Below are 24,627 nucleotides of genomic sequence, written 5' to 3'. Positions count from 1 at the left end.
CAGCAGCAGCAGCAGGGGAAAAGATGAGAACAAATGCAGACCCTCTGGTATGCACCAATACATTTCACACTCACTCATAATGAAGGGGACTCCACAACTCTGTTCAAAACAGTTTATTTTATTTTTTTGTCAGACAAACACATTGATTTCTGGACCACAGTAGAGGATGGAAACCTTTCACAAACTTATTTATTTGAAAATACAAATATAAAATTATACTTTCCACATCTGTGATGTGAGAGACCCCCATCCACATAGTATTTTACAACAGGGCTTTAGAAAGCCATACACAGAGACCTGAAAGATGCTTGATATATAGATACAGATATATGTATATGTGTGTGTATATATAGTTTAAAAAAAAAAGTCACTACCAAAGTTCTCATCAGTTCATACTAAAGTATAAAAGGAAGGGCTAGGCCTGCCACTGTGCCACAGTTTGTTTAGGTACATTTACTGATGGAATTCGGAACTTGTACAACATATGTTTTATATTTGCTGTCCACTACAGTCAAAATGACACACAGAGATCCCACACGTGGTGTCAGAGTATGTACAGAATACAGTTTTATAACATGAGTGACTCCTGCTTCTTGTCAAAGTTTTTTAGCTTTGATTTTTACACTGAAATGAAATTCTGTCAAGACAATACATTCTGATTGTTTGGAAACTTGTGAACAGATCACTTAGATTGACTTTAAGTACTTGTTTTTGGTAAATTTTATTACAGTATTAAAGTATTGCTTAGCTTACAGAATCTCCTCATGTAGTGTTCACACACAAAAATGGGTTTGAATTAGATTCTGTACTTATGAAACTCTACAGTGTATGTATGCAGACCATAGAATCTGCCTGCGTGTCTTCCATGCACTGTCTCCCAAACTTACACTAACTTTCATTTTCCTGTCTCATCTGTTTTGCTTTTAAAAAGCAGTCAGGAAAAAAAATCATCCACAAAAGTTCCACCCAGGAGACATTTCCACAGCATAAAAGATAACTATGAGTTAGTGTTTTTTGTAAACAATTTCATATATAACCATGGCTGACCCTCAATAAAAATGTAATAAACAATATTGCTTTATTATAGATTATGTTGCATTGAGTGAATGGCAGAATGAAACAGGATGGTTTTTGTGGCTGAAGTCACTAGCCCTCATTCACACTAAAGGTCAAAATAGCATTGCAGGTTTTATAGCTGGGGGAAGAAAAAAAATCCGAACACCTTTCAGGTCATTATTACCCCATGATTAAAACTAATCTAGCAAGATGTGTAACATTCACCAGCTGTATACTGCTGCACAATGAAGAAAAAAATTACAGCAACAGAGCCATGCTACCTTAAAGTCCAAGCTACAAATTCAAATTAAAATGAACATTATGAAGTATAGAAAACAAAAAGGACAGATATATCAGTCTTCATTTTAATCAAGTCAATCACAAATGAATATTATTTTTTGGGGTGGGGGAGGAGGGCAGTTACCCTCGTTAACTAAATTTTCCTCGCTACAGCAATCCTTCCAAAATTTACATTGTGTTTGTTTAATAACAAAAGTTGTCCCACTGTATCAGCACTTTGTATCATAATGCAGGTCTCCCAGAAATGGGTAGGGCATATCCCACTCTGGACAGGGACAGGAAAACCCGTCTCTGTGTTAATAGTGGACTTCAGGGGGGAATAGGAGCTATTTTTTGTTGCTCATTTGCACAACTAGGCAGGAGTCTCTCTCTGATTAACTCCCAGCGTAACAGTTCTAAATGGGGAAGATCAGTTGTATCAGTGCATTCGCCACTGTGCTTGACTAAAATAAAGATGTAGCTGAACCTTTGTGCTAAAATAATTTACAAAGAAAATCCTTCGAAATGGACTTCTAAATGAGCGGGGGACTAAAGTGAACCTTAGTCTAGGTAGCCACATCAAAAACATATCAGGTTCCACAATATTTGTGCTATGGGCCACTGGGACTTTTCAAAAGGTATATAAACATCTAAAACATATTCACACAGATTATCAATTTCTTCTGAGCATTCTTAAAAAAATATTTTTTCTCTTAGTAAAATCATTTTAATATACCATGCCTCCCTCTTTTAAAAAATAAATTAAAAAAATCCAGTTTTGCATATCTAGCATTAGCATTTAAGGTAGTATGGCACACCCCCTTTTTAAAGTCAAGGGTGGGGATCTACAAAATGCTTTAGGAGTTCGCCAGCATTTTTAACATTGTGAGACCTTTGGTTAGTTGAAACCACATCAGATCAGCAAAAATAAAATAAGAAGACGGGAAAAAAGGAAGAAACTGCCCAAAATTAGTAGCATTTTTGTCTTAAATAAGAGAAAGTTCTATCCTTACTGGTCCTAAATCTGAATAACTACATCTAAATTTTTAACCTTAATTACAATACACCTACCAATATGTACTAGAAGAGGAAGAGAGAAAGAGGAGAGGGGGAAATTCACTACACTAGCATCAGGACAGCACTCTTACAAGATAGCCATTTTATACACTATTAACAAACAACAATGATCAACAAAGAATATTCTATGAGGTGGTAGGGAATGGAGAGGAAAAACAAATGGTAGTACAGTACATCATCAACATTGACAAAATATTAATAAAAAATTCCCTGACTTATACATTGGATCTCAGGGAATTTGGTTTGTGTTTTTTTTATTATTTTTATTTTATTACTTGATCAAGTCTCAATATTTAAAAAGCGTCCAGCATTTTGCTTAAACCTGGTTGTTCTGAAATAAGAAAACAAAAAAACTAAAATATTACACAAAAAAAGCATGATTTCGTTTTTAAAAAACAAGAAAAACAAGGTTTTTTTCCCCATTATGATGCCTTGTTTTTTTTTAAAGATGCTTTGCTCTACCTAGTCTATTGAATGTCTACATTAGTCTACTTGTTAGTAAAATTTACAAAAATAGGAGTGCAGCAGCTCTTTTTAACAAATGTCGCATTCAGTGTCTTATACTGGCTGTACCTAAAGTACCAAATTTATAAACGTAACAATTTAAAAAAATATTAATAAAACTTGTCAATATTACGTTAAAAAAAGAAGAAATATATCCATACTACAGTATGTTCTTAATGCCACCTATCATGTTGTACTTCTATTTTGCTGTTGCAGGCCTATTTACCAATATTAAAAAAATTAAATTAAAAAATATCCTTCATAAGTTTCCTCCCCCAACAGAGGACCATATATATAACAGCCAAATATTAAACATGTGCAAATAGGAAACTGTCAGTTTTTCCCCCTACCAGTCACAGTGCAATGATGTTTTATACTTTTTTTTATATTTTTTTAATTCTGTTTACATCTACAATAAATTAAAATCTTCCGTCGCTTCTAGGGTGATACTTGTAGCACTGAGGTATTCCAAACAAACAAACATTAAAAGGTTGCTTTCCTAATTTGTTAATATAGAAAATAATGGATAAAAGGTATAATGCAAGCTTTAACACTGCTCCTCCTATGGCATGTTAGACAATGAAGAGGAATCTCTTCTCTGTCAGAGCTTTATAGGACATGCAGAGCAGCTGAAATGACTGGACAGCAGGTTGATCTAATTTAAAATAATGACTAATAAAGGTGTGCTTCAAACTTTAAATACTTTAAATATTAAAATTGTAGCTTCTTTTTCAGTCTTGGGAAAAAGCCGTTCTTAAATTAAAAAATATAACTAAACGGTTACCTTTTAAGCTGTGCACATATGACTAGTTAATATGCTGGTATGACGCTAGTACAGTTATAAGGTCTAACACACCTACAGAGCAAGCTAAACAGTGTTAATCTAACTCTTATGGGCCAGCTCTGGCAGTTGATCTAAATGTTTAAAACTTTTTTCTTCCATTTAGTAGAGAAACTGCCTTAGACTGACTCCATCACAAAAATATTTTGTATTTCTCTTTCTCTTTCTTAATAGTTTATATGTAGTTAATGGAATTGTATTTACAGGGGTTTTTTTCGTTTTGTTTTTTTTCCAGAATTCACAATTTCAAAAAACCTTATATCACCTCTTTCAACCAAAAAAGCACTTATAGAAAAAGAAGGACACAAAAAAATTTTGCAGTCCTTACCTTATTGCCGAAAATAGATATAATTAGGTTAACAAAGACATCACAAATCAAAAGAACGGCTAGAGATCCAGCTATTCAACTAGCCTCTCAGCTCCCATACAACGCAAACTAGAAACTTGACTTCAGCCCACCCGCTGCTCTTGCTCAACTTCTAATTCAGTGTGTGCTAAAATTCCACCTGAAAAAAGTTTTTACAGTTTCAGAATTGGTACCAAAAGACTGAGACTCGTGTTACCATCTCAGCATCCTTTAAGCAACAACTACGTAAAACAAAAGTAAAAAGGAAGGAAAAAAGAAAAGAAAACCCCTTAATATAAACAGTTACACTATGGTTAGGCTTTTACTAGATACACAAATTAGAACTACATGACTACGAGTGTATGTCAAATGCCTTGAAAAAATGTGATTCAAATAGATTTAAGGGGGGGAACCCATCAGGAAAATAAAACAAAAGAGAAATGGATTATATACACATATTTTAAAAGCTGTTTTTATAGTACAGCAGATTCATGAGATGATGAGAGATTTTAAACAACCTAAGTCCATAGAGTGCCACCTCCAGTTTATTTATGTTATTGGTGATGATGTAGTGCTCAAAGTCTGATGATATCACCTGAACATGGGACCATTCAGAAACTTCGCCCTGTCTTCCCTGGACATCCAGATATACTCTATAAAGGATAAAAAGAACACATAACATCACCAGTTTTTTTGAGAGCAACAGAAGTTCTCAAATCTAATGCAGTTCCTCACGGGGTTTATTATGTGCCTATATTTGTAAATAGCTCAGTGGCAGTCCTGTGCGGGTCTTTGTACGTTCTTTTGTGCAATTAGTGCCACACAGTGTAAACTTGACATATAATAGACCTGACCCAGGGATGTGCTGAGCACCAGCAGCTCTTGTTGAAGTCACTGGGAGCTCAGTGCCTTTCAGTATCAAACCCACTATTCATATGTGTAATATCACTTACATACAAAAAGTGAACAGAAACAGTCTAAACATGGCCTATGCCGTTTATGTAAATAGCAGGTGATGTTGGCAAAGGGCCAATGCATGCCAACTGTGCAAAATTTTTAATATAAAAATGAGAAGCATACTTAAACATTTGACACCTGTGTTTTGGGCCATAATCTGTTCTAAATCACATGGTGTAAATTCAGAGTGACACAATTGAAGCTGATGGTGTTACTCTGGAATGAAAAGTATAGCAGAGCAGAATTTAAGCTATCAATCTTCTCTTTCAAATACATTTACGAAGGTAAAGCAAATACCTCGGTTTCAAATTCAGTGCTTCTTTTACAAGCTCCTTTTGTACTTTTACAGGGTGTTTTGTTCATTAATATTTGGGAACAATAAAATATTACTTGATTCATCAGAAGTACTGGAAAATCTCCTAATGCACCAGTCACACTACTGAGCTTACATAGCTTTATAACATGTATATTCTAAAACTGTTCAAGTACTTTCTAGATGATAACTTTTACATGGGTACATTTCAACGGAATGATCACTTTTATAAGTGGATGTGTAACACCTAACTCACCGATCCTGCAGACAATTTCATATGTCAGTAATCCAACTGAGTGCAACAGGACTACTCTTCTAGGTCAATTTTTCCAGGATTGGGACAGAGGGGGGTAATTATTATTTAAACTTCACTAGAGAAATTTTAATTATGACAAAAATAAAAAAAAACTCCCGCAATTGAGGGTCTATCTACAGTGCAAGCAAGCAGGGGTGTGATTTGCATCTCGTGTAGATGTGCTCTGGCGCAGCGCCTCACAACCTTTCCAGATGATTGGACCCCTTTCAGGAGTCTGATTTGTCTTGTGTACCCCCAAGTTTCACCTCACTTAAAAACTACCTGCTTACAAAATCAGACATAAAAGTGTCACCCAGCACACAATTACTGAAAAATTGCTTACTTATTTATACTATATATTATAAATCTTTTGGAATATAAATATTGTACTTACATTTCAGTGTATAGTATGTAGAGCAGCATAAACAAGTCAATGTATGAAATTTTAGTTTGTACTGACTTCATTAGAGCTTTTTATGTAGCCTGTTGTAAAACTAGGCAAATATCTAGATGAGCTGATGTAACCCCTGGAAGACCTCTGAGTACCCCCAGGCTGAGAACCACTGCTTTAGCGAGCGTGCTAAAAACAAGCAAGTGGATTTCAGCATGGGCTGCACAAGCATTTTAGTGAGCTAGCTAGAATACAGCTAGCATAGGTACGTCTGCACGAGCTGCAAATCACACCTGTGGCTGCCGTGCAGGTGTATCCTGAGTTGTATTCCAGCAGGAGGGAGAAGAAGGAGATGCTGGCAGACCTGAAATCTTGCACTCACAGAGTATGCAGAAAGGCTGAACTTTGATATGAAATTCACTGCAATTCATTTTAAGTAATGTAATTTTTAAAGACCCATTTCAAATACTATCACATCCTATCCCAGTATCAAGAAGAGATTTTTGCTTTACAGAAAGTCCTCTGCATGTGGAGAACCACTATATTAGCAGACCCTTGTAAGCTGGAGCAGTGGAGCCTGCCCACAGATGGAAGAGGAAACCATAGTGAGATAAGTGGAAGTATATTTTGGAAGGCACTGTCACAATTACAAATTTCAAACTCAATAGTCCTTGAGAAATTAATAATACGGACAGTCTCCCCCAATCTATTTTAGTTAGTAATTAGCAGTGTTAACAGCTATTTCTGTTTTTAAGTCATTAATGCTTGCACTTGTAACACTGGCCAGTAAATAATGGTTACAGGTTGATGTGCTGTGGTAGGCTTAAGATGATTGCAATATATTAATTTTGTTAACATTTCCTGTCTTGCGGTATTATTAGTTCAAATTACTGTTTCTTTAAAAATCCCCAACATGCTTTGAACTCCACAGCTTGTCTTTATGAAGGATATAGACACAACAATAGTGAAAATATTATTAAATTACATATTATTATTATTAAAATATAAACCAATTACTGTGTGTGTCTGTGTGTATACACACACTGTAACGTTACCAAAAATAACTAGGATTAAAAATGAGTGCTTATACATTTTACTCTCCCCATAAAAATAATATTTTGTGGACCAAATTAGTTCAGGAAACATTCTTAAAAATTTAAAATACACATTTATGCAGGAGATACACATGAGCATTTCTTGTCATACATTAAAGGAGATCATAACATAGTAATAGTTATAAGCTGATCAATGTACTATCTCTATTAGATACAAAAATCATGCAGCCCAGCATCAATGGGCATTTTGTGGGGTGATCATGGCTTGATGGATAAGGGGTGTTGTGTGTGTGTGCGGGATTGTTTTTCTAGGCATGTTTTTTTTGCATCTATTGGTAGATACACATACATACACATTTAAGTACCCTCCACACGTATTGTAACAATCCCACTCCCCTCTGTAATTATGATTTTAATTCCATAGATTTATTTGAAATTTAAAATGTGACTGATCAGATTTATTCCTAGCTAAGAATCAATAGAAATAAAATTTGACATTTAAATTTATTTTGTATCCGTATAGAAAAATGTAAACTACAAAGGTAAACACATGGTTTAATAGGTATAACTTTTGTTTTGTATTGACTGACTTTTTAATTTACACTATTAGAGGTATAAGCATATTCATTTGCAAAAATGAATATGCCAAAAGGCCAAACAATTTTTTTTTAAACATGTAATTAACTCAAGCTCAGTTAAAAGGGTAGGAAACTGGCAGTGATTCAAATACTAAGGTAATGTCTAATTTAATTTGCTTAGGTTTAATTTTTTAATCTAGATAATTGCTCTATGGTTACTAGTAACAATGTTATCTCATAGCTGTAATATTTGGTACAGTACTTAATTATGAATTAGGGTTTTCTTTGCAATAAAGCAACGGTGCTCACTTATTTTTAGAAAACTGCATTCATAACAAATCCGTAATCCTCACAGCAATGCTGCCTACTGATACTTTTTCATTTGTTTCCCCAAAAGACTTCTGGAATCATCATTTATTCTTTTGGGTTTTAAAGAATGCCAGCAACTGCTCTAAGCTTAATGAAAGTAAAAACATTAACTTTGTTGGGTTCTAGCTCCTGATTCTCTTCCAGTTTCCAACCCACAAGATTGATTTTAAAATAAACAATTGCAAAAAGGAATGATTAAAGGCCAAGGAAAAGAGAAAGTGAAGAGCCAAAGGTGTTTTCTTAATTTAAAATATATATGGGAAATAGTAGCTTAGCATAACATACAAATGGTATATATTGTAATACCTCAAAGTGAGATGGCAACCAACCATGTGTAACGTTTCAATGGTATCCATTTGTAAAAGCCGTTGCAATCAAAGGTCCCTAAAATTGTACAATTATTAAGGTCATCAGTGTTCTATACATGGGAACAGATTATTATTAATTTTTTGGCAAGTAATTATCAAAGGACTTGAAAGACTGTGTTGCCAGCATGAATATGTGTTTAAGAAAGCTGTTCTCTGGTCACCACTGACTTGATGTGTTGAATTCTAATCTTACGTTTCCAAGACACTAATCTTCTCACACATCCCCCTCTAAATTTTGGGTTTTTTAAACATTAGGATTAGTAAATGGACAATGTTAAAAAAATAAAGAATAAAAAAGACCCCCATGTTCTCAATAAGGTTATGCGGGGAGAGGAGGAATTAGGAGGCTGCCAATCTGCACATCAGAGAGAAAATACTTCCTTAAAAAAATGATAGTACAGACAAAACAAGATGCCAAATGTTGTATTATTATTATTATTTGACAATCAGGACATTGCAGAGGTCAAAGTGCACAAGTTTTCAAGAACAAACAGGTCTTTTTCTTTAGGCGAAAAGTGGAAATGAGGGGTGTTGTAAGTGGTGATAGATGGCAGTTTAAATTGATGTAGCTCTTGGCAGAATAATAATAATCCACATTTCAGAGCACCACTGATCCAATGAGATTGTCAAGTTACTTAAGTGACTTTACGATGGGAATGGAATTTAACAAGAATTCACAATATTAGGGCACCACTAGAAGGCTGCAAAAAGGTATTTAAAAAACACAATGAAAACCACATTAGTTAATTTCAGGAGCTTTGTCTGTGCTACATTTTTTTCCCCAACCAATTTGGCTAAAATATTAACATTACTCTTCTGTTTGGTTTTGAGTAATCTTTTGAAACTTCTCTATACATCTAAGAAGAAAAACACACAATGAAAAAAATCTCATTGTTTGCTTAAATTTTTTTTTCCAGGTAGCTGATTTCCCATTTCAAAGACTGACAGCCACTAAAGAGATTCAAACACATTCATGCTAACGCACAGAGGTAAAACAATACAATCTGAAAAACAGCATGCAAGTTTGTTAAGTAAATTTCCATTGCCTATATTAGTTAGATGATAGAACCATGAAAATATTTCCCATTAACTCGAGAAAAAAAATAGTAGGCACTTACTTGTGACCTTCCAATTTCAAGAAATGTTAGCAATAAACTACTTATCAGCATGTTGAGCACACATCACCTCAGGCTAACTTTTCTTCTTCAATTCCATACGAAGGCTCCGATTCTGCAAACACTTGTGCACGTACTTAACTTTAAGCATGTAAATAGTCCTACTGACATGAGTAGGACTAGTCATCTGTTTTAAATTAAGGACATGTATATTTGCAGAACTGGAGATGCTAAAGCAAAGGACCACTTTCTCTTCAACAGAGATAAAGAATTGGGGCATTATATGCCATTCGGTGCCTCAGCCTAAAATATTTGTTCTACAGAAACAGAGAGACTTAAATTTAAAATGAACAAATTTTAAGCATATTTTAAAATATTACAGTTTGATGTATGTCAAATCTATAATGGAGGAGTAGGGGGTCATACAAGCATTTTCAATTCCGCTTATAATTCAAGTGCCAGGGCAGTGGAGTGTGCCATTTTGAAACAAGTCTATTAGTAGATTGAGCAAGTTAGATAGAATAGTATCACAAAATGGTAAAAGGCTACGTGAGCAGTGCACCACACAATTCATTTTTCATTTAAAAAAAACAAAAACAACCCTCTAAAACGGTTCCTGAACTAAATTCAAACTACCCCCGTGGAGAAGGGAAATAAATGATTACTTACAGCGATTCCATGGCCAAAGCCAGAGCCTGGCTGAGGACTGGCAGCACTTATGTAATTACCAACACCGGAGTCCTGACTGGCTGTACCGTAGAGGTCTGCGACTGGACCTGGGCTGTTAGCCCCTGGAAATCCTCCTGGCCGGGCTGGATTGGAGCCTGCCGGGGAAGCGGGTGCGCCAAAATTCGGTTGAGCACTGTAGCTATTCAAGACTGGTGTGCAGAGAATAAAGCTGGGTATGAGGCTAGAAGCCGAGCATGCACAGTTATTACAAAGCCAAACACTAGAATAAACAGCCTAGGCCCAACTTCTAACACTTAACCAAGGCCATGCGATAGGAGAGCAAGTACTGAATAATAGTCAGCCCATACTACTAAGAAGCTTGGAGCTCCAAATATATATAGATAGATATATATATATAAAAACAATCATTCAACACACTACTGCAACCAGAGACTGTAGGTGCTCATTTTCACCAAATTATCACAAACTATATCGATATTTTTCAACATCTGATTTGATGCTCATGCAGTAGTAACGAGTTTTCTAGATCTGGGCACGTCGAGACAGCATTCACATCCCATGCAAACTACAAAGGAACTAGTTTTAGACTACACATTGTGTTAATATTGATATTAAAATGCTGACAGCAAATAAAGCAAATCACATCATTTTTGGATCCATTCAATACTTTACCAAACCTCCCTCCCCTCCCCCGCCACCCTTTTATCTGTAAGCTATATAAAAATTTCAACATCTAAAAGGTTTGGTTTTTTCTAAAAAAAAAAAAAATGGTATGGAATGGAACATTTTGGAGTAACTTTTTTTTTTTTTAATTGTTATGAAGGAGATTTTTTTTTGTTTTGTTCCTTAGATTTGGAGAGCGAGGACCTCTGTCTCCAAAACTGCACAAAATAAGTAAGTGAAGATCAAAACCAAAAAAGAATTCCATAGGATCTATGACACTCACCTCCTTCAGGGGAAGTAAAAGAATTTTTTTTTAAGTCAGGAAAAGATGCTAACGGATAGATTTGGATCTTTAAGCATGTTAGATGATCAGATTTTGGCATTTCTCGCAATCACTCTGGAATGTAAAATTTATGAGTAAAAGACTTGACTGCAAAGAAAAATGTTAGCAGGCTAGGAAGACTCAAATGGAAATAGCTTGCTGCAAGATAAACCTACGTTACTTCCAAGGTCCTTACAGAGTGCATAGAGATATGCCTGTATGCACCATAAAGCCCACCTATTCTCACACAGCATCCCCTTGCAAGCCAGATAAAGTTAGTGTATATATACACACACACGTATTTTAAACTGCTCACAGTTGGTTTCAATTTCCCTCACTTAATTAGACTAGACCGAACAAGATGCTTGCAAATAAATAAGCACAGTGAAAGGACAAATAAATCAAAAAGATATGCAGTCTGGCAAGGCCTCAATTAAATAAACCTTAGTTATCATTCTATTTGTAACAGTTAGTGAGGTTTGAGTTTTAGTCATCAGCTCCGAAGAGGCGAGTATTTAAACACCTTTTAAAAATCCCCTAAATATAGCAGATGGAATCCACACCATGCCCTGAAGAGACCGATCCTTCTCAAATCTAACTGCACAGGCTGTTCCACCTAGGTATAGAGACACAGACCTAAAAGTGAAATTTAATACTGCACAGTCATACCCAGCCTTTCATTATCTCTGAATTATTAGTATAAAGTAGCTATTAGAAACAGGCCTGAGCTGCAAAGTTTTGTATTTCCCCAAAAGTTCAAGTCTGTACAGCTCCAGGGTTTTGGCCTCTCTCTTTTGCTCAGTCTCCTGCAGACAAGCATAGAATCATAGATGATTAGAGTTGGAAGAGACCTCATGAGGTCATCTAGTCCAACCCCCTGCTCAAAGCAGGACCAACACCAACTAAATCATCCAAGCCAGGGCTTTGTCAAGCTGGGCCTTAAAAACCTCTAAGGATGGAGATTCCCTAGGTAACCCATTCCAGTGCTTCACTCCCTCCTAGTGAAATAGTGTTTCTGAATATCCAACCTAGACCTCCCCCACTGCAGCTTGAGACCATTACTCTTTGTTCTGTCATCTGCCACCACTGAGACCAGCCAAGCTCCATCCTCTTTGTAACCCTTCTTCAGGTAGGAGGGGAAGTTAGGAGGTAGTTAAACATGGGATGAGTGAAGTGTGGCAGCTTGTAGACGCCCTATCCCTGTAATCTGTAGGTAAGAACTGAGCTGATCAATTGCAGGTTTTTATTGCCGATGAAATCGAAGAATGAGCAAGTCCTACTTCTCTGTCAAGAGACACCCAGAAAAGATTATAATCCTACTCTAAGAACCTTTCCAATGAACAAAATGGGCTTTGGATAAGCTCCTTGTTAAAAATTACAACAATTTATATGCAAATTTGGTACAGCCAACATAGCCTTCAGCATCACACACTGTGGGAGTCTTAAGTCCATTGAGACATGATCATTCAGGATTTCCCATTACGCCACTGGCTCAGAATTGAGCAATCTTTCACTCTGCTGTATCAGCAAGAGTTAAAGACCCCTCAACTAGATCAATTAACCAGGAAAAGTAAAATGGCAACCAATGGCTTTGCAATGGTTGGAAAGTCCATTTTACAAAATAAATTGTGCAATGTGGCTCTTTGTAACTGGTAACAGGAGGAAGTAAGTAGGTCATCTAATTCAGCAAGTTAAAAGAAATAAGGCAAGAAGAGAGTAAACAGATTATTTTGGAACACGCTGGCAAACAAAGCACCATTTTTTAATATTAAAGATTAAATGTCAAGATAACATTTGGCCTTCTCACTCAGGAAGAAAAATATCCAGCTGAGATATTCAAAAGCCCTTTATTATCTTGCTCCAGCACACACTTTTTTCTGGTTCAATTAAATGGATACAGGTTTTACTGCCAAGTCACACAGAAAACCTGGTTTGCCCAGTTGAGCAAATCCATGGGTCTCTAACAGGCCCACGGGAGGAAAAGAAACCATTTTAAATTTCCTTCATGCTGATTTGCAAAGAATGCAGACAGGGCCTTTACTGAGGAGGACCTAAGGACACACGTTCCTTAGAAACAAACCATGCCAGAAGGAAAAAATTAACCATGTGCAGGGTAGATAAACAAATAACCCCAAACAGTCCAACCATCAGCCAAAGGTCACAAGAGATGGCTTGTGATGAACCTTAAAAAAAAAATAACACTGCTGAGTTTTAAGAGAGTTCTCAGTCTTGTTCCATCCTAGCAATGGCGTCAATGACACTGAAATAATTGTACCGTCATTTCTCTCACTTGCTTTTAATTCTCATATTGAAACATATGCATGTGTGTAGGGCAGGAAAGCGTTTACAAAGAAGTGTCTATTATTATGAAAGACACCACAGTCTGACCAGCGGTGCAAGTTTTGACTGTAATGTGTCTTAATGATGTGGATAATAGATACCCTATGTGTGATGGTGTGTTACTGCATTGGCCAGATCTTCTAAATAAAGGTAATTTTGAAGACTCCATTTCAGAACATGATTTTCTGGGAAAACCCAAAGTCATAACAATGTCAAGAAGCAGTGGCAATCCCTAGAGAACACAGGGCAGATTATACATAGAAATATGCCAAGGGTTTAATTAAAGATAAACAAAAACAAAAAATATTTACAAAATAGGCCAAATTTCTCCCTGGTGTAACTCACTGAAGTCAAAGGAGGTGACACCTGGGCTGAACAGGTCCCTCTGTTTTCAATATTAATTTCAAGATACAATGATAAAATTACACTATTTAAAACAATGACCAGTTTCTAGAGAGTTGTGCTGTATTCTAGCATGGCTGTTCTACTCTACGGCTGTGTCAAAATCCATAAGAGGAGAGAAGCTAGAGATGGAAATGACCAGATCAGAGCATCCAGCTTTCTACATGTGCAGATTAGAGACTCCCACAAGAAGAAATCACATATCCAACTAACGCGGTGCTGCATGTGTGGAGGGGCGTGGGAGAAACATTTCAAAGCTTCAAATATTTGTACTTACTTAAAATGTATTTGAAAGGATGAAGAATTGGGGAGGTAGAGCTGGCTGACTGGCAGATCTGGATACTGATGCTTACAGCGTATATCCAGTGATTACTGAAGAAGCAACTGTATGAGCCTCAAAAAATACCACCTCAAGTCTAACAGGAGCAGCAATATGGGCTAGATCCTCAGCTAATGTAAATCAGAAATGCTCTGATACTTTTGGTGGAGCAATATTGATTTACACAGCTGAGGATATGGGACAGATCTTTTAGGACAGTGAAAATGGCAAGCCACTTCAAGCAGAGACTTCTCCTTAGATGACCCCCTAATGCTGATGGATCTTATTGAGGTTGTCTTTTGGTACCCATTGTGGTAAACTGAAGGTGGACTAGAGCTAAGGACACTCATTTGTTCTCCCTGGGATCACACTGAGGGAGCTCTGGAATGTGAGAGTTAGATGAAACAAATTCCCCTTGTTAAAATAAAATAATCATCGTAACATACAGTGACATGCCATTTGTAGTGAATTCTACAGGAGAGCAGCTCTGTTTATAGTCATGAATGCAAACCCCATTTCAATGCACTCCCCTGTGCAAAATGTAAGGCTGATATTGAGAATGAAGTTGTTCTGTGCAAACATAACTAAAAATAACAATTTACTAGAAGAGGATTCTACCACGTACAGAGCAAGGAGAAGAGGAGACGGAATGTGAGTATCCTCTAGGTATTTACCACCCTGCCTGGGAGATAAAATGGGAACTCAAAAGATCTCAAAGGAAGATTTCCCACGCTTACAGGAGTTGCTGACTGATGCCAATATGCTGCTAATAGTAGCACAAATCATTTAGCAACAAGTGGCTATAACACCACAACCAATAATATATGAAGACACATCAGCATCCAGGGTAAAATCATTCAATTTGCAACTGCAAAAATCATAAGTGGATGACAAGAAAACACTTGCTTTAGTGATTTCCTGAAAGGAAGAGAGAAAACTAAAAGCCGCCAAACAGATTTCTAGAAGCTAGTCTAATCTCTCCCCATAGAGTTTTGCTGACCTAAAGGTAGAGGACTATTGTTTTCCAATATCATTTTTGGCTGTCAGTCCAAGGAGATCAAGAATTAACTATTATCCATTCTCCCCTTCCACCCAAGGCACCAACAAGCTGATGCAAGTCTCTATTTAGCATAAAATCACTGATGATTCAGCATTAAACATGGGCAGGCACAGTTACCTTCCTCCACTGCCAGGGATTTCATTGTACTTGTGATCAGGCCCCACATTTTCCACATGCCTTAAAAAGTTTGGGTTCAATTTACTAACCAATTGCACATGAAACAATCCTGCACAGAACATTTCACAGCAGAAGAACTTCAGCCTAATAACTCAAACCTTCGAGTTTCTCATATGCAGAATTTGTGGTCCCAGTGTCTATTAGCAGATACTGTACCAGAGTAGTGTCAAGAGAGATATGGGAAAGATTGTATACATCTGTGATTTATATCTCACCCACAACCCAGGGGTCCTCAGCATAAAACTGAGGATCTTCTAGATTTCCTCAGACCCAACCACTCCTTTCCAGTGGTATCTTACCCTGAGGGTTAGATGGTCCAGTGCCTAGAGCAATTGTAATCAAGGGGCAGGATCCATCAGATGTTGCAGAGAATGAGATGCATAAATTTTTTGTTCAATATGTGTTTTGATGGTTGTTTTGGTTGTCCTCCAGGTTTCAGCTCCATACAGTAGGACTGATTTCACAAGCAGAAAAGAGGCCAAGAAACACCTGGCGACGCAACCTTCAGGCTGATAGCAAGAAAATGGGCTATACCTGGAACCAGATAGAGCGAATGGCCCAGGACAGAGGACTCTGGAGATCTGTGGTTGGTGGCCCATACCCCGACTGGGGTGACGGGCGTGAGTGAGTGAGTGATGTGTTTTGACTTAGTTGTGTGTCTTGTTACAAACCAACTGGCTGTGCTCTGATCATTCACTGTGTCTAGTAAATTTTCACCTGTACCTGAAGTATTGCCTGTTGACTGAATTAGGCACCAATTCACTGTGCAGCCTATAGGGGGTGGGACAAATATTTTTTTTACCTCCTGTCTTTACGAGCCGTATGCTGAAGATGGCTATTTTCAGTCTAGGTCCACTGCAAAAGGAAAAACTAACTTGACACTATCCTTTCTCCCTGCCTTTCCCTCCTCCAGTCCACATACTCACCCATGAGGTCCTACACAGCAGCTGCCCTTCTCCTGACCTCCTCCAGAAACCTGTCGGCTCTGCTTCTCAGTTGGTCAACAGGTAGGGTGACCAGACAGCAAGTGTAAAAAATCAGGATGGGAGTGGAGGCGAACAGGAGCCTATATAAGAAAAAGCCCCCAAAACTGGGACTGTCCCTATAAAATCAGGACATCTGGTCACGCTATCAACAGGATGGGTGCTAATGGGCTGAATATGCTCCCTCTTCAGCACTTTCAGTCCTCACTGTCCTACAGTGAGCAACCTGGAGTGGGAGTCTTTGCCACAGCAGTGCCATTTGGGTGGACTGGAGTTTAGGAAGCACTTAAAGGCTACTACAAAACAGAGGTCAGGATGACTTGGGAAATTCTATCAGGACATACTATCTGCAAAGGGAAAGCAATGCTTCTCTGTCAGTGGAGCAGCAGGGTCAGTGCATCAGTATCACAAGGGAGCTAAGAGGGATGGAGAATGTATAGTGGGGACCAGACTGAGAAGAATATTGGGGTAGAGCTTGCAGTTTGACATCTTGCAGCCACAGCAAGCCAACAAAGTCCCAATATGAGCTGAAGCCAAATGAGTAACACCCAGCAGTGATAGCACCACAGAAAGGTGGCAAAGCCTCTGTGATGGAAAAGGAGAAAGGATGCAAAAATTAAAATGATAACATATGAGTTCTCATGTTAGGAGCTGAGCAACCTGCATTAGCAACACTATTTTTAATGATTTGTATTACACTAGCCCCCAACGATTCCAGCCAAGAATCAGGGTCCATTGTGCTATGCACCCTATAGACACAGGAAGAGATTACAGTCTAACTTGATCAGCTGGCAATAGGAATTATTATCCCCATTTTACAGATTGGGAACTGAGGCACAGAAAGATTAAGTGACTTGCCCAAATTCATATAGAGAGTCTGTGGCAGAGCTTGGAATTGATCCCTGGTCTCATACCAAGTGCCTTAATCGCAAAGCCATCCTTCCTCTCATAGTTTTCCTTTTTCATTGTGACTTTTGGCATGTAATTAGTTGTATTTGTTGACTTTTTCTATCGCAGTGCAATTGTAAGGCAGGGGCTGGGTGTCACTGACATGTGACTGGTACTAAAAAGAATCTGTAGGTCTGTCTTGTACCAGGAAGCCCTGCAATAAGCCACTTCAATTTTGCGGTCGTGACCTTTTATGAGGTAAAAGTAAAACAATATTTTTGAAACAAACAAAACAAACAAACAACTGGCAAAGCTTGAACACAGAGTGATTGATGACTATTTGGGGGCTGCTTTTAAACCGAGATTGTAGGGGTTGATGACTGGGAAGGGGATGGGAAGAACCTACTGGTAAGAGAAAACGTCATCTCTAGTTTTATTGAAGAGTGGAACTAATTTCTGTCAAAGGCAGCCTGCTAAGCGCTGTACAGCTCTCAAACGAGTCTCCAGTGGAAAACAACAAAGCACTAAACATCTGTTTCAAATTTCACTCTTGGAAACAGCAATATTACACAATCGCATCCAGTCTGGGCATAAGCTAGTACTCAGATCAGATCTGGGTCTGTCAACCCCAAGTTACACAAAGGACCCACCAGAATCACATTAAAAGAAACAGCTACAAAAATTATGGGACTTGCAAGCATCCAACTTCCAAGTTGTGATGTTAGTTTGTAACACCCCAGGTTCTTAGGTCTTGTCTGCATGCAGAGTTGCACTGGTTTAGCTACAGGTGTGATTTTAAGCTGATGTGAATAAACTGGTTCACACCCCTGTGTGGATGTGCTCATTTCAGTTTAAATCAGCAGAGGTTATCAATCTTTTTCTTTCTAAGGCCCCCCCATGCTATAAAAACTCCAGGCCCCACTTGTTCAACAACTGTTTTTCTGCATATAAAAGCCAGGGCCAGCAATTGCCTGGGCCCCCACAAACCTAAGTTGCTCAGGCTTCAACCCCGGGTGGCAAGGCTTGAGGCCCCATGTGGTGGGGCTTCAGCTTTCTGTTCTGGGCCCCAGTGAGTCTAATGACAGCCCTGCTTGGGAACCTCCTTAAACCTCCTTGTGGTCCCCAGGGGGCCCAGGACCCCTGGCTGAGAACTGCTAGAATATATGCTTCATTTCCAGTACTCAGTCACTAGGGAGTCTTGCCAGGCACTGTTAAACAACGGCCACTTCTCACCAGAGGTGGCCACACCTCCTGCGATTCATCTCTGTGCACTGTACAACTGCACAATTTATTGTACAATTCATGGAGCTAAATCTCCAAAGCTCCCTAGGATGCATTTGGTGCTACAGAAATACAAGTTCATCCTCATTACACTCCCTCCGGATGTATCCTCAGTAATTTCCACATTCCTACATGAATATCTGTAGAAACTAGGCTTTTTACTGAAATAATAGGATAGGAAAATTTTAAAAACTCCAATAACGTCAGGACAGTTTTTCTTACTAATAGGATTTTACCATTAAATCATCCTTGTTCCCCTTTAAAGAAGCTTTTTAAACCAACTCTCAGTGTGCATGTAACATACTTTTCAAAGTGTGGTTCTCTCAACATCTGATTTACATGAAGGAGCCGATAGGTGGAGCTCATAAATAATAATCCTAGCAGTTCAAGACATACTAAGAAGGTGGAGACTCACAATGCTGGGAGCAATGACAGAGAAAGTAGAGGCTAGCTTATCTGGTGCTTTGTCCTATGAACTGCCGTGTTAACAGAGTCTGCTCACAAATTAATCCAGCGTTGGACAAGAAAGGTCACCACTGAAAGATAAACTCTTTTTCGATAAAGTGTTGAGAAATTTCTAAGTCATGGCTCATTATGACATTTGTCTTAGCATATGGTGTGTTGCTCTAAGGGGGAGTCAGAATGCCTCTCTGGGAGGGAGGGGAAAGGGCATTAGTTAAAACATGACCAAGTCAGGCAAATAAATGCCACCCGACTCAACTCAGCTCATCCAAATTCAATACATACAAAGAAGTGGGAGGGGGGGAAATGGAGGTTACTTACCTGTAACTGGAGGTTCTTTGTGATGTGTGGTCCCTATCTGAATTTCACATGTGGGTACATGTTCTCCTGCCTGAGTGGGGAATTCTTTTTAAAAGCATAGTCCATTAGCCCACTCACGAGACCAAGACCTCTCCAGTTTCCCATTCTTACTGCAATCCAAACAATCCACAGCAAAGGGGAAAGAAGGCAAGTAGTGGAATACATATAGGGATCACCCATCTCAAAGAACCTTCAGTTATAGGTTAGAAACTTCCATGTCTTCCTCAAGTGATGGTCCCTGTGTGTATCCCGCACATGGGATATAGCAAGCAGTAATCAAACAGGAGGTGAGTGCAAGGACACAGAAATGGTAATTGACTCCAGTACAGCTGTTCGCACAGCTGGATCCGCAGTGGATGTCTGGACCAGAGCGTAATGTCTCATGAAGGATGGCATAGAGCTCCAAGAAGCCATCCTACACATCTCTAGTAAGGATACGTCTCTCAGAGATGCAGCTGAAGCAGCTTGCCCTGTGGTGGAATGTGCCCTCACCCCCTAGGGGGTGAATGCGAGCTAGCTGGTAACAAAAAGGTAATACAGCTAGAGAGACACTTAAGAAGTCTCTTTGGAGAGGCATTGGCCTACACCACCCTTGATTAATCCTCGGTTCGGAGCATGAGGAGCGCTATGGCACACGTATGGACAAGCGGACACTGCTTGTAAAAAAAAATTCCAGAGTCAGGCACATGGTGTGTATTCGTACCCACGGAGAGACCATCACATGAAGAAGAACTAAAAGATTTAGCCATAAGATTATTGTCCTACATGGAAAACATGCATGATACATGAATTAAGATTAATCCATTTAAGGTTTTTGGGTACTGTGGAAATAAATTACACCTGATGAGAAAATACACTCTTAAGCACCATTAAAGTGCATAGTATTTCAAAGGAAACAAACAAGGTGAGATATTTACACAGGTATAAAACAGGTATTATATAGATATAGCTATTTCTCTGGACATATGAGCTACATTTAACATTAGGTAAAAATATATTTTCCTCACACAGTTGAGAAACTCGCTTAATTAAAAAGTAGAGTTAAAAATTTATGAAAAGCAATAAAAGTCACCCAAACCGAGTTAAACCCTTACATTTCAACTTCCAAGAATAAATTAACTAAGGGCCTGATCTAAAGCCCACTGAAGTCACCGAAAAGACTATATATCTATCCAGGGATTTATATGGTCCTCACCAATGTAGTATGAGAACCTGTTTACCAGCACTCCATAGTATCAGGCTACCATTGACTCCAATGGGTTTTGGATCAGGTCCTCAAAGAGCAGAGATCCCTGACCCTGACCTTAAGGGTTAAGGCAAAGTCAATCAAAAATTGTGGAATCAAATACAGGGCTGAAGTGAAGTTCCATAGCCAACCGTGAAGTGACATGCAGGCCTAGTTTTGTGCACCATTAAACTGGTGATGTATATAATCTTTTGTTTCCCCCAAATGAATGAAACACTATACAAACCTGGGCTCTTAAACTGATCCGGGCTGGGAAGGTGGTGGTGGAGGGGGGAGTTACTCGCTGAAGCAGCGTGCTCACTACGAAGCATCTGAGCCACTCGAGGCCCCATGGAACCATAGTCCGCGTACGATAACGGGGCCCGTTGGTCACCGGGCGAAGAATAGAAACCATAATCGGGGATCCCTGGAGATACAGTGACTCTATCATTGTGGATACTGGATTCTTTCTTATATTAGTCTTTTCAATGTTAAATACTGTGCTATTTCTTTTTTCTTATTTTTTTTTTTACAATTACAAATATGAGAAATTGAAAAGTAAAATCTGAAGAAGAATTGTGCAAAACGTGATTAGAGGAAATCAAGGCTACTTATTCTAGTCAGAGTAAGCAGAGGCAAGAAAACCTCTAGTTTTAGAGAAACCATCAGATGAATTACTGGACTTCCTCTTCCACAATATATTAGAATGAAATATAGTGTCCCGGTTATTACAGTAAGAAATACATTGGATATAGGGAGGAATAGTTGAAAGCAGAAGTGACCCAACTGGAGCTGCCTTCGGTATAATTTATCCATGTAAGCTTCCACTCCCTCCCATTAGAAATATATGTACATATGACTCTGTATACTATGTATATGCGCATGTGTGTATGAACACACACTCCCAAAAGCATGCATCCATCTATCCTGAACAATGTACTTGTATCTACACACTTTATCTAATGACGTACAATCAGAACAAGACTATGCTCTCAGTTACACCAACGTAAATCCAGAATAACTGTTAATGTCGGTGGAGTTGACCCTGGTACAGCTGAGAGCAGAATCTGGCCCATAAACATTCAGCGCCAGTCTCATTTTAATAGATGTGCTGCTATTCAGAAAGCTTATACTGTTATCTAGAGTACCACACAAGGAGCAGAGAGTGACATAAGTTTAAAGAAAAGAAATAACGAAATATTCCTATGTAAACATCTCCTGTATAAATTTTAGAAATCAGGCTACACGTTCCTTCCTTCAAGCAGAGCAGATTTGAGACTTTTTAAAAATAAAATAGCAATACAAAAAATTAACAAGAGGAAATGATTGTTTACTCTTTACATTACAAGGCATAAGCTGCCACTAGAAGAAAATGTTCCGAACACCTGCAAATCTGCTGCCCTTCCACAATTATAATTGGTTTCAAACTAAAAACAAAAGCAGGCCTGAGCTTGTGACTACAATAACTGAGAAGAAGAGAATGTGGGGGGTGGGGTGGGGAGGAATAACAGGAAAAGAAAGAAATTACATTAAATTTAACATCTACTGTCTTGTCAGCTGCCGAGCAAAAGAGGCCCCTCGGCAGGGCCAGCTTTAGCAAGTGCGGGGCCCAATTTGAACAGTTCTGATGGGGCCCCAGCAGGGATGACTAAAAACAAACAAACAAAAAAAAACACATAAAAAAAGTGGGGCTTGTACTCACTGGGCAGCGCTCCTAGTTTTCGGCAGCGGGTCCTTCACTTGCTCCGGGTCTTCAGCGGCACTGAAGGACCTGCTGCTGAAGTGCTGCTGAAGACCCGGAGCGAGTGAAGGACCCACCGCCAAAGTGCCGCCGAAGACCTGGAGCAGCACCGGATGAGTAAAAATTAAAAAGGAGCCTCTTGCCAGGGAAGGGATTCTCAACCACTTGCCCCCTCCACCGCCCGGCAGCCCTGTCACTGGGTGCAGGGCCCTCTTAGGCGCAGGGCCCGATTCGGGGGACTTGGTGGAATTGGCCTAAAGCCGGCCCTGCCCCTTGGTATCACGGTATGCCTACACTGCAGTCCAGAAATGTGATAGCTGGATCAAAGCCAGCTTGAGGGTCAAAAGCTATGAAGCCATGGCAGCATGGGCGGCTGCAGGGGCTAGCCCTGCCTGCCCAGAACCCTGGATACATACTAGATCATATTAAATCAAGTTAGATGAAAACTTGCTTGGGTACATCTACAAACGTTGCAGAAATGCCTCCTGACTGTAGTACAGACATGCCCTTGGTCTGCCGTGTTGGCTAATTAAAGGCTGGCTCCAGTAGTAAAGCAAAGCAAGAGCATGCAGAAAAGCAGCAAACAGCTTTCGTGCTGAGAATGAAAAGGTGTGGACAGCTGGGATAAGAATTAAACAGAGTGAGCTGCCTAGGAAATTACTTCCTTCCTCCGCTTCCTCCCCGCATCTCTCTTTTTATAAAATAGTTCTTCCTCGGCTGAAATTTCCTTCTGATTTCATGCCAAGCATTTTCCAATGGTTCTCTCTCACCCAACACCCGTCATTTCCAATCAACTTCCTTTCTTCCAAGCTCCTCTCCACTCTTGCTTTATCCTGTTAACCCTGGAGGTTGCTTTCTGCACGTCCATACTCCCTGACAACGTGTTGATCTAGCTCTAATTTCTGGATGACTCGCTCCCCTCTCCTATCATAAACAGCCACGCACAATTTGGCAGACATTTCCACCATCAGTGTTTATGATAATAACTACACGTGCTTGAAAGCAGCAGGAAGTTTTCAATATAACTATCATTAAGACAAAATGCTTTAAATCAAAGCCATTACCCGCTACTGAGACTTAAAGCTCACAAGATTAGGCCGCTTTTTATCTTTATGAAAAATTCATAAAACATGTTGCAAAAACATCTTCCTGCTTGAAGGAGTAAATGATATAACAACATTTAACGCTACTGATACAGACGAAAGTGGATACCAGAACGGCGCAGGGTTATACACATCAGGGAGATGGCATTTGACATGAAGCTCTGAGACACGCGGAGAGGGGCATAAACGAAATGGAGGGGGAAAGCTCCCGGCACGACACTCAAACATCACATTCCCGGAGACAAGTGGCCACCATTTGAAGATGTTGCTGGTTGACTGTCTGTTTTTTAGCATAACAGATTGAACGAGTTTATGTTTTGAGGGCAAGGCCGAATCTACAGACCTGGGTTCTAGAGGGAGACTTTCCCGAAGTTTCGGTGGCATTTGAATTGGGGTGTTCCATGAGCATTTTCATCTGAGGTTTTCATTGACCTCTCGCTCTGGTTCTCTTAGGTGCTTGTACAGACAGCTTGGATAGAGGGATATACATACATGGCCTGCATTTTCAAATGTGACTAATGATTTTGGATGCCTCCATTTTTAATTGCCCAACTAGACAGACATAAAAGACCCTGATTTTCAGAAAGTGCTGAGCACTTGCCTCTGAAAATCATGCTTCTTCAAGGTCTCTCAGGCTGGGCACCCAAAGCCATTAGTCACTTCAGACAGCGTGTGTGCGTGCCTACACACTCACATATACATATGTAGGTTAATATCCCCAATAGTGCCAAGCTTTATAGTGCTGTAGAGGTCGGAAGAGAGAGACGACTCCTCTTTCATTAATATTTATATAGTGCTTTCAAGGTGTAAAGAGCTAGGTAGCGTTTGAGAGTCATGTGCTGTAGCTGAATTTTAAAAGGAGCTGGGTATTGTTACAGATAGTTTGTAGTTACAGAAGCTAAAATAATAAGCAAGCAGATCTCATGTGTCAAGACATGAGATGACCACAAGCAGCCACTGGCATTCAGAGATCTTTTTGCCTTCCTCTAACACATCAGGTATCGCAATCTGCTGAAGCAGAGTAGGTCAGCCATTCACATCTGGAATGCTGTCTGTGTCAGTGGCCA

At 39.1% G+C, this 24,627-nt stretch overlaps 3 protein-coding genes across 27 annotated transcripts in view; 2 read left to right on the top strand and 1 right to left on the bottom strand.

Moving 5' to 3' along the window:
• MRPS23 (mitochondrial ribosomal protein S23) overlaps positions 1–16,245 on the top strand; it is a 135,617-nt gene extending 119,372 nt beyond the window's left edge. For all 14 annotated transcript variants that reach the window (XR_007770413.1, XR_007770410.1, XR_007770411.1 and 11 more), the window contains 4 exons: positions 6,574–9,140; positions 9,347–9,418; positions 11,085–11,128; positions 15,950–16,245. The gene's annotated coding sequence lies outside the window, so the exon portion shown is untranslated. The remainder of the gene's footprint in view (positions 1–6,573; positions 9,141–9,346; positions 9,419–11,084; positions 11,129–15,949) is intronic.
• The window catches only part of CCDC182 (coiled-coil domain containing 182), a 79,841-nt gene extending 63,596 nt beyond the window's left edge, over positions 1–16,245 (top strand). The window contains exons 8-11 of the mRNA XM_050929516.1: positions 6,574–9,140; positions 9,347–9,418; positions 11,085–11,128; positions 15,950–16,245. The gene's annotated coding sequence lies outside the window, so the exon portion shown is untranslated. The remainder of the gene's footprint in view (positions 1–6,573; positions 9,141–9,346; positions 9,419–11,084; positions 11,129–15,949) is intronic.
• MSI2 (musashi RNA binding protein 2) overlaps positions 103–24,627 on the bottom strand; it is a 381,347-nt gene continuing 356,822 nt past the window's right edge. For 5 of the 12 annotated variants that reach the window (XM_050929500.1, XM_050929499.1, XM_050929503.1 and 2 more), the window contains 4 exons: positions 20,964–21,143; positions 10,214–10,422; positions 8,368–8,445; positions 103–4,756 (listed from right to left, as the gene is read on the bottom strand). In XM_050929500.1, coding sequence (XP_050785457.1) covers positions 8,404–8,445; positions 10,214–10,422; positions 20,964–21,143 — 431 coding nt within the window. In that variant the 3' untranslated portion in view covers positions 103–4,756; positions 8,368–8,403. The remainder of the gene's footprint in view (positions 4,757–8,367; positions 8,446–10,213; positions 10,423–20,963; positions 21,144–24,627) is intronic. The other 7 variants (XM_050929505.1, XM_050929506.1, XM_050929507.1 and 4 more) reach the window with 3 other exon arrangements.

This window comes from Gopherus flavomarginatus, chromosome 19 (genome assembly GCF_025201925.1).
Source record: "Gopherus flavomarginatus isolate rGopFla2 chromosome 19, rGopFla2.mat.asm, whole genome shotgun sequence".
Taxonomy (NCBI): Eukaryota; Metazoa; Chordata; order Testudines; family Testudinidae; genus Gopherus; species Gopherus flavomarginatus.
This window is presented reverse-complemented; position numbering and strand designations above follow the sequence as displayed.